General features: G+C 36.3%; 1 protein-coding gene across 5 annotated transcripts in view; it reads left to right on the top strand.

Moving 5' to 3' along the window:
- The window catches only part of MAP3K21 (mitogen-activated protein kinase kinase kinase 21), a 41,008-nt gene extending 27,483 nt beyond the window's left edge, over positions 1 to 13,525 (top strand). For 2 of the 5 annotated variants that reach the window (XM_015857902.3, XM_085543409.1), the window contains exons 5-11: positions 900 to 1,140; positions 2,567 to 2,689; positions 5,174 to 5,290; positions 5,836 to 5,986; positions 6,795 to 6,889; positions 8,605 to 9,381; positions 10,326 to 13,525. In XM_015857902.3, the coding sequence (XP_015713388.2) occupies positions 900 to 1,140; positions 2,567 to 2,689; positions 5,174 to 5,290; positions 5,836 to 5,986; positions 6,795 to 6,889; positions 8,605 to 9,381; positions 10,326 to 10,729 (1,908 nt within the window). In that variant the 3' untranslated portion in view covers positions 10,730 to 13,525. The remainder of the gene's footprint in view (positions 1 to 899; positions 1,141 to 2,566; positions 2,690 to 5,173; positions 5,291 to 5,835; positions 5,987 to 6,794; positions 6,890 to 8,604; positions 9,382 to 10,325) is intronic. The other 3 variants (XM_085543406.1, XM_085543408.1, XM_015857904.3) reach the window with 3 other exon arrangements.
- The last annotated feature ends 6,877 nt before the right edge of the window (positions 13,526 to 20,402 follow it).

Below are 20,402 nucleotides of genomic sequence, written 5' to 3'. Positions count from 1 at the left end.
AAGGTTATCTAGTGAGAAATATAGTATCAGTCACATGGTAGCTTCTCCTTTTCTCATCGCTTAAATTTCAAGCATTTTTTGTCAAGTTTATTTTTCTTTTTTTTTTTTTTCTTTTTTTTTTCTTCCTTAAGTTTATGATAAAGATCATTTTATGATTGTAGGATTACAGCTTTTTACCCTTGGGAATTTATTTACCCTAAAAAATAATGACATTTCTTGATAGTGCTTTTCCTTCTGAGAAAAGAAAGGCAAAAGAGCAACTATTGCATGGGCTTGATAGTTTGGTAGTCCATGTGGTGCAATTCAGTGACTAGCTACTTGATGCTACGCAGATACCTGCTGGATTTTAATTAAGAAACAGCTGTCTTCTTAGTTTATCCTATTACACTAATTCTCATTCATTATAATACTGATTGCTTTTTCAGATAGAAAAAAGCCTAATACATGGCTGAAAAACAGGAAAGGTTAGGAAAATTAAGATAAATGCATTCACTTGTTTTCATCAGGTCATTCCTTTTTATTTAGTGTATGGAAGTTATCAAGGAGCAGCCCTTGTGGGATGGGAGAGTCTCTGATGTGAAGTACTTAGAGAACATTTTGTGCTAGGCTTTAAGCTGATAATCTTTGGTTTGATATGTTGTCCCCATTTCTATTGCTTACCTAGCTTAAGTATCTCAGGCTAAATTCTTCTAAGGAAATCTGTATAATGCTTGTTTGCATCTAGATATAGAATCTTCACTTATGCAGAATGGTGGACTGTCAGGTTGTATGTGCATGTTAAATATAGATAGTGCACTGTGAAAGTAGATAAGGAAATACAACTTACTGAATACTTGCAATATCCTTTAATACAGCTTTTACATTGTTACTTGGTTTCATTTGTGCAAATCTTATTTTAGGAGCTTCGATCACGAGAAGAAGAGCTGACAAGAGCAGCTCTTCAGCAAAAATCTCAAGAAGAACTGCTTAAACGGCGTGAGCAACAGTTAGCAGAACGTGAGATTGATGTATTGGAGCGTGAACTGAACATCATGATATTCCAGTTAAATCAAGAGAAACCCAATGTGAAGAAGAGAAAGGGCAAATTTAAAAGAAGCCGGTTAAAACTTAAAGATGGACACAGAATTAGCTTGCCTTCAGGTTTGAAGTTTTCTTTTAAGTTTAAGCAACATGTATTATGATTAAATGCACAGGCTTCAGTGGTTAAAATTTTCAGTACTGGCTGATATTTTCATTCATTTATAGTTTCTTCTACCTCAAGTAAGTGCAAAGAATATGGAAGAACCACTTTTACGTGCTATATTTTTTTTTAAGTAGTCCCCGTCTCAGGGGAATCTTTCACCTGATTCAATCAAATCTACTGTTTCTTGAGGGAAAGCATGAAAACTGAAAGATTTGAAGATCTGAACTTTCAGATTTTTGCCGTCTTAGTGCCTCTAGAGAACTACCTTTTTATCGCATCACAGGACTTCATATCAAATATAACTATTTGCCTTAAGCTTGCAAGTATCTTGTGGAAAAATAGTACTTCATAAAGACATGAAATATCAATTTAGTAGGTGTAAAAATGTTCAGATAAAACCATTGTGGAGGAGGTGCATTTGTAGGGGATCAGAACATTCTGCTCAGACTGATTGTGTTGCCTTATTAATATTGCCACTAGATGTCACTAGGCAAACTCAAGATTATGCCCATGATTTGCAAGCCTTCACCAATGTCAGTAGTACTCTGTGGTTAACTGGATCCTTCCAGTAGTTTCCGGGTTTGTCAATTTATTACCAATGCCCCATGTGCCTAATGGCATGTTAACTTGGTGTGGATCAAACTGTAGCTGTCCAGTAGCTGGGAAGAGACAAAGAATGAATGAATATTTAAACATATTGGTTTAAGCTGAATCACAAGCTTAAACTTAATATTTGTTTCTTTTTTCCTGATTCTGTCTCTACCTTATCTGAAAAAGTGATAAATCAACAGTGTTATCCAAAATACCACTTAGTTATCAAGAATCATGCAGATGAACTTGTCCTTGAGGCAGTTCTGTTGTAAGAAAAACATTCAATCTTAATTGCATTGTTGATAGGGATTAGAGAAGGGCATGTGATCAAACTTCATTTCATTACGTTTTTCTTCCTTTCCAATATATTATTTATTACTTTGATGCAAATATTGGTAATTCTGTATTTTGGTGCCTTGAATTTCCAGCATGTTGATGGGTATGTCCTCTTAAATGTAATATATTGTTTAGATTTTGTGACAGCCCAAACTTTTGAATAACAGCTGGCAATCAGGATGTGTCTCAGTCTTGGATCCAACTGAATGTAGCTCCTTTTGTGGGTGTTTCTGCAAAAGTATTGTACGGAGTCTGTGAGGGTGTGAAATCATACCTGTTTGAAAAGGAGATCTAATTTGTTGCATTAAGGATCAGAATTTGTCGGCATACTTAGTATGAACATCTCTTATGTTATCAAATGTAAGTCATTATATAATTTTGATTTGGTAGTACAACAGTATAATCTACTAAAGATTCTTTATTTAGAACTTTTTTTTTTAAAATTATTTCTAATAGATTTCCAGCACAAAATAACGGTGCAGGCATCTCCTAATCTGGATAAAAGGAGGAGTTTAAACAGTAACAGTTCTAGTCCATCAAGTAGCCCCACAATAATTCCTCGTCTTCGAGCTATACAGTGTAAGTCTCCGGCATTTCTGTTCATTTGTCCAGTCAATACAGAATGTTTGTTTTATATTTTCACTGAAACACATTGGTAATATTATCAATTTCAGACAGGTTTCTGTTCTCCAGGTCCCTTAACTTGTTCTAACTTTGGCAAGCTATTGTTTGATGGGAAGGAAAATCTTGCTAAAATGCTAACTGATTTTCAGCAGCTCAGAATGACTGTGGATGTTTTAAACCATATATTTTGTTAATAACTTTAGGAATTCATTTGTATGAAGATTGAAATAAAACAGAACAATCACAATTTACGAAGGCAAAATGCAAAACAAGCTTAGATGGGGAAGCAAATTTTTATTAAGTTTACTACAGTTGCTAAATGAAATCAGTAGTTGTTTAAAAAATAAAAATAATAAATATAAAAATAAAAATATTCAGAGAATATCAGTCTCATAAGCTGGAAAACCTGAGTGTTCAACCAGCAACTCATCTTGCTTAGGAAAAAAAGGAATGTAAACTGTAAGAAAATATAAAAACAGAAGAAAATAAAGATGAAATCTTACCCTCTTCGTTTTTTTCCTTCCCCCCCACCCCTCCTCCAAACAAGGAAAAGGTTGCTTGACAACCTACATTATTCTCTGTGTAGTGGTGACAGAAGGAATACAGTGGAGATAGCTGTTAGGAATGTGGAAGGAAACCTGTTGTGTTTTTATAATAAAGCCCACCTTTATATTTGAGATAACTGCGTGTAGATAGGGGTAAATTCTTATGTGATTCGCTGCCTGCTTTTATGCTGCCTAATCAGTTGTGCAGAGTAGATTGCCTGGTTGCTCTTATTTAAAGTGGAATGTTACATGAGATGGAAAACCCTCAAATTTCTGTCTATTTAAAGTCAGTAGAACCAGTTCCAACTGGTTGTTTATGGATAGGGACTAAATGTTGTTGCCAAAGGAGTTTCCTATTAAGGAAAGTACTTCAGAATCTATATCAGATATGCATATGGAGGAGGAGAGATCAACGTGCATGCTGTTTTTCTTTCCCTGTGTGCTATTTTGTAGCTAGATAACAGATATTTCATTTTTTGAGTCTACTTGAAACTCCAAAACTTGGATAGAAACCAGGTCTCTCTTCTTTGGAAATATCTCTGCTTTATGAAGACCTTTTCAGTAATTATTCCCTAAAGGTGAAGTGCTGCCTTTTCCAGTTCAGTAAATACCAGAATTGTTATTGCCAGAACTCACACTGTTCACTGAGTAAATACTGTTACTACCCATATGTTGCATGTAATGGAGCAAGATGGACTGACTCCATCTTGCTTTTCTTAAAGAAAATTTGATATTGAAGGTAAATTCTATGAGGAGAGCTCATCAAGTGGAAGTGGTGGGTTGTCTTTTTTTGGGGGGGGGAGCAGGGGGGAAGGGAGGGGAGTTTTTTAATCTTGTGGAATATCATGACTACATATAAACAAGACTGTCCTGTTTTATCTCTCATTTTCCTGGTTCTGTATAGAAGTGCTTGGAAGTGCACTAAATTCCTGGTATGGGCACAATTCTGAAAACTTGAGATTTTGTTTTGTTGGTGGCGGGTTTTGTTTTCCTTTATTTTTGTGACTCCTAGCCTGTGTAAATTACAGCAGTGCCAATCTAAATCTTTGCATAAGTGCTCGGTGCTCCTGGAGACTTTCTGTTCTCTTTGTGCAGGTGTTTGTTTTTGTAGGATTAGAGCATAAAGGATGACATAAAGGCTTTCCTTTAAAAGAAGCACTCTTCTGGTTTTGATTTTAGATCCCTAAGCATATCACATCTATCAGAACTATCTAGGTGAAACAATTTAGCTTCCACACCCATCTGCACCTGTGCAAAATAAATTCTTTCCCACAATAATGTTTTAACTTTATTTCAGTTATAAGTGTCATTGTTTCAAGACATTATTTGAACAGAGGTGATTTGAACAGGCATTTCTAACAATTGTTTGCTTGCTTCCCTTTGTCATCAACAATTCTAGCTTTCAAATGTAAGTGCTTTGTATTTTAACATTAAAAAATTAGTGAATTGTAAATCTTGTGGTTAAAATCAAGTTCAGCTACTTTTAAAAGCTGTCTAAAGCAGTGGGGAAAAAAAATACATGTTCAGTAGGTCCTGGAAGTACACAAGCAGCTGTGTGTAGTGAGGGAGGACAAGAGTGCAGTGGTTCAGGAGTGACTGAACAGCTGGCAAGAAAAAACTACCTCATTAATCACGCTGTGTTATGACAAGCTGAGTTGTTTTTCTCTCATTTCCATCATAGCTGTAAGCATGCTTGGTTGCTCTCAGGTTACTTCTCCAGTTAGTGCATACAGAAGTCTACTTGCCTGGGACTGGTCCTAGAAAGAGGAACCTGTAAAAACCCTCTATCAAAAGATGCTTTGAGCCTTTTTAGATTTGGGCTTTATGACCAGAAGAAGGGAAAAAGATTCCTTTCTGAAACCAGCTTGACTAAGATCTCTTAATTTTTCTTCAGTGATTCCCAGTACAGATACACACACAGCTAATGGCCGAAGAAACAGTGTATATGTGTACCAGCAAGATGTAGATATCACAAGTGAATATGAACTTCCCAGTGGGGTTATGAAAAAAGGCAAGATTTTATTATGTTTCAAAGGTGCTGGTTCTGTTTAATTTCACAGCTGACCTGAAGTGACGGACTAAGCATTTAATGAAGAAATGATGCTTTGCACTCAAACAAATCATACTTTTAATGAGAAAGAAAACATTATTCATTCTCACAATTGGAATATGATTTCAGTTGATACCAATTGTTCCACAGCATATTTTTTCTACACTGGAATTTAAGTGCTCAGTCTAATTCACTTATCTAAATTACCTAAGTATAAGGTTCTCAGTTAAAGGGAGCAGATAATTTTGTTACTTTGTCTTTAATTTGGGTCTATTGTCAGCTCATAAATTATTTTTCCTGCTTGCTCATCTTTTTGGTTCAATGCAATTCGTATGGTGTATTTTGTAAAAGAGAAAGTCTCAATTTTTTTTTTTACACTTCGTGTTACTGTGTCAGAATGGCTCTGTGGTATAGAAAAGCTGTTCTGTCAATGGGTACAAATTATATATGCTTATAGAAAAACTACTTATGTGAAGTTTTTTCGTGTTTTTAAATCCAATCTTCAGTAACTTCAGATGAAAGCAACAAAACTTGGGGAAGGAGCACAACTTACCACCAAGAAGAGTTTGAAGAAGTGAAGAGAAATTTTAAAAAGAGAGGTTGTACATGGGGACCAAGTTCAATTCAAACGAAGGATCGTGCAGATTGTAAGGACAAGTATGTCTACTGCATTTTGTTTGATAATACTAAACATCCTTGGTAACTAAATCACTGTTGTAGATATTCGTTGCCTCCCTTTCTTGCCTTTCCTCAACTGACTTAAGGAACAGCAAGCATAGCCCTCCGTAGTCTCTTCTAATGCAATTACATAAGACTGACTGCATATATGAAGCGCGGTGCACACTATAGCATCACCATTCACAGTAACAAGCACAGGTTAAAAGAGTTCTGAAAGTCATTTACTTTCAGATTTCTTTTCTGATTGGTAAAAACTGGAGGTTGACTGTTTTCTGATGAAAGAGATCCTCTTCCTTCATAGAATTACTAAAGTGTGTCCTTTTTTTTTGTCTGTGTGTGAAGACATCCATTCATTTGCCTGGTTCATAAGCAAAGTGGATCCAGACAGTCTTATTGAAACTGACTTTGCTATTTTTGTTTCTTTGAAAATTACTGTTTGTGATTGCAATTTGTGATATTCGTGTCACTTCTTGGAGAGTGTGTCTGTTGTCCAGTTTTTCACTGGCTTGTTCTTCAGTAGAGAGTCAAGGTCCATTTTTCATTGACTTTTTTATTCTGAAACTTTCTTGTCAGTATAAACTCCTGATCCTAAGCTATGTATCAATTTATAGTCTTAAGACTCTGCTATTTCTTACATGCTTTTTTTTTTTTCTTTTTCCTTTGAGAAGCTTTTCTGTTTTCAAGTTATATACTCACTGTTACAGTTTGAAAAGAAAATGCAGTACCTTTCTAAGTGTATATAAGCTCAGTATCATCTGAAATACCAAAGTGCCTATCATTGTTTCAGGATAAGACCCCTTTCAGATGGCAGCAACCCTTGGTCAACACTTGTAATGAAAAATCAGAAGGGTGTTCCTTTAGCTTCGTTGTTTGTGGACCAAGGTAAGAGCTATGTTTGAAAAAGTAAAAGTTACTACATGATGGCATTAAATCTGTCCCAGTGTTATAAAGCACACTGAATTCCACAAATAATGTGCATGTTATTAAGAGTTCTAATGCTACAGACAGAATTTCAATGCAAAAGAATAAGAAAAAGAAAAGGAAAAAAGATTTATAACACTAAGTGGTATAATCTTTAACTTTCTCTTCCTAGCAGCTAACAAACAGACATTGTATGAGGTCTGCCATATCATGCAGACTTTTTCCACGTTTTTGAGTTGTCAGGCTGATCTGTATGTTAGGTCTGTGGTCACCACTGTTTAGATTCTTCTGTAAACAAATACATCGACATTTAAATAATCATTAATGACTTCTATTGTTAGTGACCTCTGTGTATTCAGTTTGAAACTGTAGTTAAAACCTGTAAGTCTTCATATTTTTCCAAGTCTTAGTTTCCTGCTTTTTGGGTTTTTGGTTTTTTGGTTTTTTTGTTTGTTTGTTTGTTTGTTTTTAGTAATATTTATTCTTTAAATATTCTGGGGGGGGAAAAAAAAAAGTAGATGAGTTGTTTAGGAGACATTTTGGGATTTACAGGAAACCACAAGGAAAAGAAAGGAATATAATATTACCTTGAAATACAGCTAACAAGATATTGCATTTTATGTCCATTCCTACAATGTGCTGTAGCTATGCAGTATTCATTATAATTTTCACATTAGCATCTGCTTTCTGTATGACAGGGAACTGAGAAAATATTGCTATCAGGAAAAACAAAACAAGAACAGAGAAACAACAGAGGTATAACTTGTATAACTTGTAGCCCAGTAGCTATAGACTTATGTCAACTGGAAGAGGAAATAGTAAGCTGCTAGTAAGGAGATTGGTTGTTTTATCTGAGTGGAAAAAAAGTCATGTATGCTGGTAGGATTATTAACAAAACCCACAGACTAAGCAGAGAGCAATTCTTATAGGTTTATGAGCATGTGCGAAACCCCCACATGCAGAGAAGATTAAACAAATTTACATATTTGCATTTCAAATATTTCCATGTTTCTTCTACACTGCTCAGCAGTTTGTGATAGAATAAATAATGTGATCTATAAGCACGATCCATTTTCTTTGTCATGGGTTCGAAATACCACATTTCCTCCTTACTTCAGTTACAATTGGAAAAATTCTAGCAGTTCATTTGATTTTGGAACACAGCTTAATTGAAAGTGTTGTAAAGAATCTGTTCCAGATCTTCTCTTTCACTTTGTGTTTATTAAATCACTTAACTGTAAAGCATACATGGGAATATTTTTCATGTGGTCTAAAAAGCACTACCAAAAGTGTGCAGAAACAGTATTCTGCTGAGCGTTGGAAGATATATTTTCCTTTCTAAAAATTAATCTTATGCGCTAAGGAAGCTTAATTTGCAAGCTTCTTCCGCGATAGTTTGCTTTTGAGTTATGCAATGTATGACATCTGTAGTGAAACTGTACTTCATATGTTCTAAAGATTAAATAGGAAACCTGAAAATGTTTGGGCTTAGAATTTAAGTTTCTGAAACTTAAAATGCAAGTTTCTCCAATCTTCTGACTACATGTAAGGGGAACCTACTCTAAATCTCAAAATTATTAATAACAGTAAGTAAGAGGAAATCCTGGTATACATATGCAGATATACGTGTAATAGTTGAATTGTAATTCTGTGGTATGTTGTACTTTTTTTTTAAGATGTGTGTACTGATAAGAGACTTCTCCCTGAAGGTGTGGACAGTAAAAGACCAAAGTCAATTAAGTTGCCAAGTCAGGCCTATATTAACCTACCTCTTTGGAAGGATGATCAAGGAGAGAATACAGTAGAACATGAGAGCTTTGAAGAAGGAACCTCTGCCAGTTCTACAAATAGTACTCCTCAAATGACACCTACAAACAGTCTGAGCAGAACACTGCAGAAAAAGAAGACTGATTCAGTTCTTTATGGATGTGCAGTCCTCCTTGCATCTGTTGCTCTGGGCTTGGATATTAGAGAGCTGAACAAATCACAAGGTCCAGATGAACTCTTGCCTAAAGATGAAAAGAAGAAACGTGATGGAATATTTCAGCGTGCTTCAAAATTTCGCAGGAGTGCTAGCCCTACAAGACTGCAGTCCAAAAAAGAGGAAACAGGTATTCCATCCTTAAATCCAGCTGCAAGTACTGTGAATCTTCTCTCTATGCCCTCCATTTCCACAAAATGCCTACTTCAGTCTGACGGTGAAGATGCCTTTGTAAGCAGTGTGCTTAGTGATTGTGATCCACATAATTCTAATGATGACTTTTTATCAGAAACATACGACAATAAAAGAGAGCAGAGAATACAGATGGCTCCTAATACAGTTTCTGCACGATTAAAAAATCAGCCTTTTAATCTACAAGAGTCTCAAAAAGTTCCAAATGCTTCCTCAACAAAGTTAAGTGTGTTGGGTCATAGACGAACCTTATCGGATGGGAACAATTTTCACACCACAGGTAGGTGACTGAGAACTTAAAATGTGGGGGGATTGTTAACTTCAGAAATAGAAAATGTAGGGAAACTAACCATTCGCTAATGATTTGCTAGGTCTTTGTTATATGTTCAATGCAGCTCAGCATTCATAAATGCATGTAATTAAGTTTTAAGTGTCCAAACCCTGAGCTATCTGCATGTGGAGTAGTATCCTGTTAAAGGGAAGGTATTATTAAGATTCAAGTGGAACAGTTATTTCCTCAGGTATTGCAGAAACAGATTTCAGTAGCTTTTTTGTCAGCAGTAACATGCTTTTTGTGTGTGGACTCCATAACGCTGACAAAAATCTACACTTGTTTCACAGTCTGCATATGTGAGGGAATTAGCATCATTATAATACAGAATATTTTTAAGTTCAAGAAGAGAGAATCTAATATGATTTGATTTGCTTGTTTAACCTAGGAGTTGTCACATACTCAGCAAATCTTTGGGCTAAGCTGCTGATTAAAAAATTGAAGCTAAAAATGACTTTAGATTTGGTTAAGGTCTAAGTGGATTTTTTCATGGTTAATACATTTTTGAAAAGAACAGGAGTTCTAAACTGCAGTACTGGTGTTCTGTAGTGCTTTAAATGTAGTATCCTTTATGGAATTCTGTGCATATGTAATTATTCATAATAACCTGACAAATATTGATGGCTGTATTCCACTGTTAATATTCATCCAAGAACTAGATGATTAATGCTTTCTTGTTTCTAATAATGAAATAGAAATTGTTATAGTCTCTAACAGAAAGTATAAAAGAGAGATTTCTTTGAGCACTGCTGGTCCTTCTTTAGGAAGTTCCCCATAATACGTAAATGAAAGTCTTCATTTCTTTCTAAGAAAAAAAGAAATCATTAATGCTTGTGGTTCTCTTCTCGCACTTCTCTTATTTGTGTGTTTGTCTGACCTTTTCATTCCGTCAGCTAATGGGTTTGTTGATGATGTCTCCAAGTTGCCTGGAACTCTACATTCTCCATCTCTTCAAAGAAGCAGCAACCACTGTGGTGTTTCAACTGAAAAACAAAGAGCTATGAATATTATATCAAGGCCTCGACCCTCTTCTGTTAGAAGTAAAATTGATTCATGGCAGATTCTTCCACATATTATGAAACCAAATTCTAAAGACTCCAAATGTTTAGAGGGCAATAGAGATTCAGATGTTCACCTTTTGCCAGACACTGAGGAAAGAACTAACTGCCACATGCCCTCATTACTTGATATTGATGTGGAAGGTCAAAATAGAGACTGTACTGTGCCTTTATGTCGAATGAAGAGCAAAACATGCCGGCCATCTATATATGAACTGGAGAGAGAGTTTTTGTCTTGAGTGCCTTTCATTTTAAATATCTTCATTTCAAAGGAGAACAAATATAAAATTCCTGTCAACTTAATGCTTTATGCTGCTGTTTGTTTTTTTTTTAATGTACTGTAACAAATAGTACCAAAATTATCAAAACGGGCAGCTAATTAAGGAAGTCTGATAGGTGCCTTTTTCAAATAGAATCCCAACTAGTAATCCTAGAAGCACAATACTTCTTAACAAAGTTGCTGAACATATTTTGAATGATTAAAATAACAAACCCATCTCCCTCTGCAGTGTTACATTTATTTTCTATACATTTGAATTTTCTTCCTGGAAATTTAACTTTGCACACTGAAAAACTGAAGGACATATGGTAACGTTATCTTCAGTTGAGAAAAATTCAGTATAAGAAGGAGTTATCTGCAACTAGCTTCTATATGCCCTTTAGAATTATAAAAGTGTTCAAGGGTTTAAGATGCCAGTATAGAGAACTGTTCACTCCCCATTAATGGCTGGTTACTTTTCAGCACGTTTATACTGGAGTTGGTTAAGGACCAGCAGCTGCATTTGCAGTGTTTGCCCTTGGTTTTTGAGAGAAGTTTCAACTGTGTGCATTCATTTCTTCAGAAAGTTTTACTGCTTATGTAAACACTTGGGTTTTCAGCCACTATATTGATTTGAGAGAGTAAACTTAAATATTTTGATTGGATTAAAGGTATTTGACATGCTTTCTAATGTGAAACAACATTCCTTGTAGGTAAGGATACACTGGAACGTAAATATTTGTACTCTTAACGTTTTGAAGACTGCAGTGTTTGCACTGAAAAGAATATATTCTTGGCTTGGGATTTTTTTTTAAACTTCTTTTTTTTTCTTTTTTATGATGGAGAGGATTGTGCCCTCCAGCCCCTCTTTATTTTTTTTTAAACTCTGCTGCACTTTGTTTTGGAAAAAAATTGATGGGATTAAGAATGACTGATTTTTGGAGTTCAGGTGATTAAACAGTGCATTTTACTGCACTCAAATCTTAGGGCGGCAAAAACCTAGCGTTGACGTTTTCATTATAATCTCTGAAGCTTTTCTTCCCAAAGTTCCTTCTGGTTGTCCACATAGAAATCAAAGGGCAAAGAGATGTGCTTGCCTGTTTTTCAGAGATATAAAAGTTTCATAAAATTCCATATAGTTAATTGAGGTGGGAGGCTTAGCCTCAATTAACAAATAAAAAGCCTTAACTGTTCGTTTACAGTTTCACTAAGTGCTTAAGTAAAACCAAGTGTACAGTCTCTTTTATTTGATGAAAGCATTTCTAGAATTAAATTATATTCCACTATTTGAAATCTTCATTTGCATATCTTTTGATAAATATTCGTCATAACTAAACTTAGAACACATTAGAACAGAACTACCATGTACTTCTCAGAGCAGTACTTTGCTGAGGCTTTTGTTATTTGTTCTGGGGTCTGGGAGTTCAAGTGTTAAATAGAATACACATTTACTTAAAAGCTTCAAAGCCAGGAGATTAAAAAAGGAAAGTTTCTATTCTAAGGCTGGTATGTGCGGTAGGTTGGTTATGTTGAGAATGATAGGTAACTACACATACAAAATCATGAAACTGAAATCACGTGGAGCAGAACACATAAATATCACTTCCCATCTACCAAAGTGAAAGTAGAAAAGAATTTCCTTTAGGTAGCATTTTAATCAAAAGTGAAGACAAATAAATTAGTTGTCTGTAAAACTACATGCCTGCATAGCAGATTATTGCATTTTGTTCCACCACTGTTATTTCAGTAATCTTATTTCCTTATCAATATTATTCAAGTTGCATGCTGTTCTTAGACTTTTCCTTAAATTCAGTTTCATCAGTACGCTTCAGTAGATGAAATCTATCCCACTTTTGATAAAAAGAAAAAATGTTTTTGCAAAGCAGTTGTGTAATACATATGGATCAAATCTTGAATCTGTTTTGTTAGTCCATTTATCTTCAGGGCATAATTAGAAATCTAGAACATTATGTGTATTTCAACTCCAATCAGTTACTCTGATGCAACACTGAGAGCAAAGGAGTTGATTGTATTACATGTTTCTAAAGAAAGTGTCTCTGTTTTGCTTTCTAAAGGAAAATCTCAGGTGCTGAACTAATTCTGACTTATAAACTTCTCTTCTGTACTTTAAAGGTTTATATCACTTGTGGAATTTTGCACCATTCGTTTTGTCAGCTTAAAATGCTCTTTGTGGGCTTTATTGTTTTCACCTATCAGTGGTTTATCTCACTGTTAAAGCAAGATTTCTATTTCTGTTCAGTGGATAATTTTGCATGAGAACAGGTCATATTATGATCAGCCCAGTGTATTATAATTAATTTAGAAGTATGTATTCCACCTCTCATTCTGAGAGAGCTTAGGTAAGCTGTCTGAATTGTTTTTCTTTTGTGATGCAGTCTTTCTAAGCTTTAGTCTATAGAACTTTATTGTTTTTAGTAGTTTCATAGGCCAGTCTTCACTGAAATTATAAAAGAGAAAAAGAAAAATACTGCAGTCATAGTTTTGCAGTCTCTGTTTCACCTGTCACCAGAAAAGCTTTTTATGAAGTTAGAGCTATCTGGTATGCTTTAAGTAATCTGTCTTGTTTGAAGTTATATTTATTTCAATGTAGGTGAATAGTCTGACCAAATAATAAATTATGTTGATTGTTTTAGCATAAAACTGAAGGTGCTCACACTACAAGGATTAAGATAAACACTTGACGTGCTGTTTTACAAAACCTGATGATTTAAATGTTTTTATTTAAAAAATAAAGAAATGTTTTGTAGCTACTGTACTGCAAAGTGACCTGCATTTTCTTGCAAAAGATATATTAATGGTATCTTAACTTTTACAAATGAGTTCTCAAGGGAATAGCCAGGAACTGTGGACTATTGCCAACCTGTTCTTGGAACATTAGAGCGCAATTGTTAACTTAAGATTAATTATCCAACTCAGCAGGTGAATGTTATTGTTGTTCCTAGTAGTTGATGTGGGCAGAAATGTATAGCGTGAGGTTTTTCTTTCTTTTCTGTGAGCGTATATATTTTGGGGCTGTTATAATGGTAGCTTGTGTATAATTGAGTTGGTAGTAGTAAGTAATTAATAGTAATTAATTCTGTAAATGGAGTTTGCACCTGATTGAACATCAGAAATACAGGTAAGGATTTATTTGTGTGGTTGTTGTTAAGACAAATGGAGCAGTGATTTTTCTTGTAATATTTTCAGTGACCTTATGTGAACTTTCCTTTTCCATTTCCCATGTTCCATCATGGGCTTGTTAGCCCACCTTTGAGTAGGGAGGAGAGGAAGTAACTGCACAGCAACAACATAATGAAGATTTCAGTGAGGCTAGTAAGGTAACATACATTCATATAGCCAGTGAGTATCAGATGTGAGTATTTATAACCCAAGCTGCACAGGCAGTTTAAACTGTAGACAGTGTTATAATGATCTGCAGACAGCAGTATGACAATGGAAAAGATCCCATCGCTCATTAGCCACCTCCCTTTTTAATATGACCAATCAGGTTACTACAGTACATGCAGCATGAGACTCTCTGGTACGTTTTTTGATGCACGTGTAAGATACTTAAGGTTTTGCAGCATTAAATATTTTAAGTTAAGGCCAGAATGTCCTTGCAGGAATGTAAGAGATTTCTTTCTGGTTGTAAGTGAAAATGAGCAAACCGAATTCAAGTTAGCCATCTCAGTAATTGTTAGAAACCCAGTAAATTGATAGAATAGCTCATTTCATACAATTTCAGAATATCCTGAGTTTGGTGGATGCTCGAAGATCATTGAGCCCAACTCCTCGCTCCACACACAGCTACCCAAAATCTAAACCTTGTATCTGAGTGTTGTCCAAATGCTTCTTGAATGCCAGCATCCTGGGGCTGTGACCACTGTGTTGCAGGGCCCTGAGCAGTGCCTTAAAAAATGTTTTGTTCTAATAAGCCAGAGAACAAATGCACAGAGCTTTGCAAGTAGGATGGATTTACTTTATTTCGCATATTCACAGAATTGTTTAGGTTGGAAGAGACCTTAGAGATAATGTAGTCCACCCCCTACTGTTAAAGCAGGTTTAACTAGAGCATTTTGCAGATGATCGTATGCATTCAAGTTCTAAACAGTTCTACAGATGGAGACTTCACAACCTCCTTGAATGTTCTGTGCCAATGTTTGATTGCCTTCGCTGTAGAAATGTTTTCTTGTGGTCACGGTGGAGCCTCCTCCAGGCTGGACACACCCAGCCCTCTAAGCCTTTCCTCATGGAAGAAGTGATCAAGTCTCAGAAATCTTCCTGGCCCTATACTGGATTTGCTCTGGTAAGCCTATGTTTGTTTGTCTTGTAAAACAGAGTCAGAACTGGATGCTTGGGACCACTGAGCATTTTGCCTGATAAATGCTGTCCAGATTTGTAGGACTTGAGCAATTCTTTCCCATTCCTAATGAAGAGGCAGTTGTGCTAAGAAGCAGGTGGATCAAAATTGAGATCTGTCTGTCAGTAGTCCAGATAAGTCACATATATTGTCAAGAGATTTTAAGCTGTTTTGAGTTTAGGGCTTTTGATAGTGCTGCATTATCACTTACAGGCTATTTTGAAGGGTAGAATATTCACCCAAAGAGAATCCAGTGCTCAGGTGCCTTCTTGATTGGCTTAGAGTAATGAGTATGCATCTTTTGCATGTGATCAGAGGATCAAAACTGGAAGGTATTCGTTCTCCATAGTGTATAACAAGATAGTGATAACAAGATAACAAGAAGTGCATATAGGACAAACTTGTTTATTGTGTAGAGACTGGTTATGTATCACCTTCTTCCTTTTGCAGTTGTGAAATAGGTGTACCCTTATTTCATACTGTGAGCGATGTCAAAAGATGTCTGCAGGACATCTTCGGATGTTGTTCAGGATGTTGGTACTGATGTAGCTGCCAAGCACAGGACAGCAAAATGGTTTCTCTCCTTGCCCTCTTCTCTAGCAGAGGTAGGCAATTTAGCACTCTTGGCTCAAATCTCTTGTTTTTTTGTTTTCCTAATAGGAGATCAATCTCGGTAATACTAGATTTACCTGTTTCTCTGAAGTCCCTTTCTAGAAGTATGCCGAGGAATTTGGTTCAGGACTTCTTAGGATTCTGTAGGTCAGTCAGCCTTCATCCAATAGCTATTGCTGTGGTAGGAAGCAGCACTAAGATGTTTGTTAATCTTTTAAGTGTTCTATGGATTTTAAAAGCGTGGTCTCCCACATGTCCAAACAAGTATACAATATTCCATCTCAGCCTTTTCTTTGGTAGGATAAGCCCTGCAATTCCTTCTGTGTTTCCTCCTGAATAACATTCTAGAAATTGGATCCATCACTGGGCACTCTACTGCATTCACAGTTGGGGATGGAAGAAACACATTGCCCAAAGATCTCCAGCTGAGATCTTCCCTTTCATCATCTGTGAGAGCATCAAAAACCTTGTCATGATCAGAATACATCTGCTACTTCTCCCATTGCCAGATGGCTTGTTACCCTGCCACAAAAAGAAATTAGGTTAATTTGTCAAGTCTTGTCAATACTTTCTGTCTATGAGGTGCTTGCATGCCATCCTGGTTGGGTGTTTTTCTGTTTGTTTTTCAAATACTTGAGGGAACACTGAAAGTGAGCTGGCAAGTTCCATTAAAAATAGAGGGGATGGAAGGAGAGGGGAGGGTTAAAAAACAAAAACTCCTCACCATCTGCTCATTCTACAGTCTTTTCAGTGATTCTCAGAAATGTCTGCTTTAATCAGATCAGCTTCAAAATTACGTTCATCCAGCCCTGTTAATTAGGTACTTATTTTTCCTTCTCACTAGATCAGCATTCTAGGAGGAGTCCTTGCCTAACAGCTTTACAACATAGGCTCAAAAACCCTAGAGGTGTGTGATACCGAAGAGTTAAAAACACGGTATTTAAATATTATCAATTCAGTGACCTCTCCCATGCCACTTTGAACAATCATTAAGTGCTTTTTCAAGAGAGGATTCAAAAACATGCCAATGTAATTGCATTGAAACAATGAAGCCAGCTCAGTTCACATTTGTGGTTTTATATACGTACAAATATATATGTGTGTGTGTATATATATATATATGCTATGAAAATATTTGTGAAGATAGATTGGACTTCTGAAATTTTCTGCTTATGTTTAGATGCTGTCTTCTCATTTTGGTGCTTAATTTTTCATTGTGTAAACACTCAAAAGCAGTTTCTAAAATGGCTTTACTTCTCTGTTTTTCAGCATAATGATTTCAACAGGGGAGCTGTAACTACAGCTGGAGGTCTGACCCGCAGTTCCATACCTGGCTTGGCATTTGATCTTGGGCAAGCCACTTCACTCACTTTGTAGCTTTTATACTGTCTCTGGTCTGTAAATGGACGTAATTATTTCATCCTATTCTGCAAAGCACTCAAGGAGTTGCACTCACCTTTTTTCAGTGGTAAGCAAGAGCCACAGCAGGGTTATTGCCTTAACTTTATGCACACAGTAGCACTAATCCTTAGCCTGGGAACTGAAACCCCTGCCAGCTATACGTATTTTTCCTTTCAGAGCACAGATTCCTAGAAGTTAAAGTTTAACTTTGGTAAGGAATACTTTGAATAAAAACTGTCTACAGTGATTTAACCAGTAATTGTCAAAGTAGGGAAATAATCACATAAAGTTCAGTGAGTTATTCAAGACTACAGTGATTGGTCAAAACTATTAAAATTTAGCACTGATTTCCTGTGTCTTACAATGGTGTTTTTGTTGTTCCCCTACCCTAAATTCTTTAAGTTACTAGGTTTGTCTTTATATGTGTGTGCCTGAATAAATGAACTCTCATTCAACTACTGGTGCTCAGTATTACTTTTGCAAAAGCTGCATTATCTAATTGCTACAGACTTAAAAGAAGGCAGGGAATAAGTAAGTCCTCCCTAGAGAAGAATGATGTTACAGCTTATTGGCCTAAGCGTCGAGATGAGTTTCCTATGCTCTTGTTCACAGCAGTGTTTCAGTCTTGGAACTGTCATTACCTTGGAGATGGGATTTGATAAATTAATGTGGAACTTAAAAATGAGGGTGGAGAAAAGCCATTCTGTAGTACAGATTTAGTCATCTGACTTTAAACAAGTAAAGTAGCTACTATGAATTAGAAGAAGGAAGAACTGGATGAGCCTCTGGAGGTTCTGTTGATGGTATAGAAAGCCCTTGGCTCATAACCAGGCTACAGAAATGGAGTGCATAAAGCTATACTGTGAATCTCATCTCCATATAGTACAGATGGTGCAATAGTTTGTTGCAGAGCTTGTGGGAGAAACAGTTTGCTGCTACCAACATTCACCGTTACAGTATTTGCATGCTTTAGAAGTGTAAGATACAAGAAGCCAGTAAGATTGGAAGAATGTGAGGTTTAAAGCCTCCAGCTTCACATTCTAAAGGAATTGATAGAAGGGAAACTGCCCAACAGCGCAGCATGATTTCAAGAGTCAGTTCTTTAAAAAAGCCAAAAGTATGGTTCTCTGCCCTTAAAGTTAACCACCTAGAATTACCGAGGAAATGTTTTCTACAAAGTCTACTGATTAAAAGTAATCTTTTATTATCTTTACTTCTGACCATGCAGCTTTCGATACTGCTGTGGCTGTGAACTGCAGCTGTGTTTGTACACAGAGATTCTCAAGATTTAGTGGTTCTTCATGTGCTCACCCTGGTATGCTCCTTTTGACTGAAAAGCAAACTAGTTATTGTAAGATCTACCAGAATTAACATTCAGATGCAAGTTGAATCATCCATCATATGAGGAATAGATGAGAAACAGTAAACGAAAAGTGGTATCTTATAAACTCATAGGCATAAAACGAGCTAACACAGAGGGAGTTTGCCCAATGGCACTTTAATGGAAGACTAAAGAGGAAAGCAAGATTTAGTTTCCAAGGGCAGTAAAAGCAACATCTCATAAGTTTTAATCGCACTCTTACTCTGCTGATCAGCTGTGTCCTTTTGAGTAAGACCGAAAACAATAGGTCTTTTGAACAACTTAAATGTGTGTAAAAACCGCTTACGCTCTTCTTACCCAAAATTAGGGTACATCTGCTTCCCTTAGCTGAGAACTGAAATACCAAAATAAAACTTAAGCCATTTTTTTTGCTCATGATAGCTATTTAAAACTCTGTCGTCTTTTGGCGCCCAAGGCTGCAAGCACATTTTAAAAGCTTCCTTCTGTTTCTTCTGGCTGTACCAGTAGTGGGTACAGCAGCAGAGTGGAGCCAGTTTCAGCCCAGTTATAAATATTTGACACCTGCTTGTCCTTGTGGATTATGTGGAAGACTGAACTTCGGCCTATTCACTTATCAAACCCAATTAGAATCCTCATTCCTCCAGCAGTGGTGGTAATGTGCACACTGCTAAACCCATCTAAAGCCCACAACGATGAAGCTGGAAACAGCAAAAATCAGCTGAGGGTGAAGGTTTTCTTTGCACTTGGAAATGCAAGGATTGTCTTGCAGATTAGCTTCAGTGTAGAACTTGGAACCTTATGTTCCAGTTAATTATCTATTTGAGCATTTAATTGTAAGGTAAAGAGTCTGACAGAGATATCTATTAAGAAATAAGTACAGTGGTGTAGTAGAGTCAAAACTATTTAAGGAAATACACTTCAGTAATCTGCATGATGATGCATATGGGGCAGGATTATTAATTATTCTCCCTTTACAAGTAGTATGATTAAGCAAGCAGGCTAGTAGTCCAGTATAAGCATAACACAACTAATTACCTTAATGTTTTTTTCAGTTTGCTATTCAAGGCTTAAACGGGGTCTCTTCCTTCTTGCTACAGGATTCCTTGGGAGTATTTATTTCTGAGCTTCCTTAAGGCTCCCTTTGCCATAATTGTTGGCTGGCATTTGTAGACAGATGAAAGTAGTTTGCAGGGTAGCTATATAAGAGGAATTATGCAGCATTAATTCTGGGTCTCTTTTCTGGGATTGTACAAAGTAGAAGTATACTGCAGCCAGATTGAGTGGTTAAGAAATGAAGGCTCGCTAGATACAGTTCCCATATGAGGAAATGATGATCTCATCATGAGCCCTAACAGTACAGACCATGAGCTGAAAGATCATCTTTTGGTGGGGTTGGCTGCAGAGGTTGCAGGACCCTGACTCTGAAGTGAGAAGGATGCAGGAAGCACAGAGCACAGAGTCCATCTTCATTCCTTGTGCTGTGACGAGAAGAGCTGTGTTATGTTGTACGGTGGAGGTATCATGTTGCTACCCTTGTTTTGAATAATGAGTCTGAGGCTATAAGCAGGAGGAGAGGAGCAATTTTTCTGCTTATGCTGATTTAATTCCCTTCTAAAACTTTTTTCAGTGTGCCTCTATTCTAATAATTAATCCTCTTGAGATCTGTTAAAGTGTAAGATATCAGTCCCTAAATGCATGTTGAATATGTGCTTCTGGGGATGAATTGGTGTGAAAAGTCCTGTTTCAAAATACTTTTAAGCTTTATCTTAGGGAATTAAAGATATTTCTTCCAGAATTAAAAAAAAAAAAAAAAAAAAAAAAAAAAGAATGTATGGAAGAACCATAAAATGGCTACAGAATTAGCCTCGCAGCTCCAAAAAGTCCTAAGCAGCCTTTAAGCAACCTTAATCTTTGCATAAAGATTTCCTAGCTTCCTTA

Source organism: Coturnix japonica, chromosome 3 (assembly GCF_054131305.1).
Source record: "Coturnix japonica strain WE chromosome 3, WE-NBRP24, whole genome shotgun sequence".
Lineage (NCBI taxonomy): Eukaryota > Metazoa > Chordata > Aves > Galliformes > Phasianidae > Coturnix > Coturnix japonica.
This window is presented reverse-complemented; position numbering and strand designations above follow the sequence as displayed.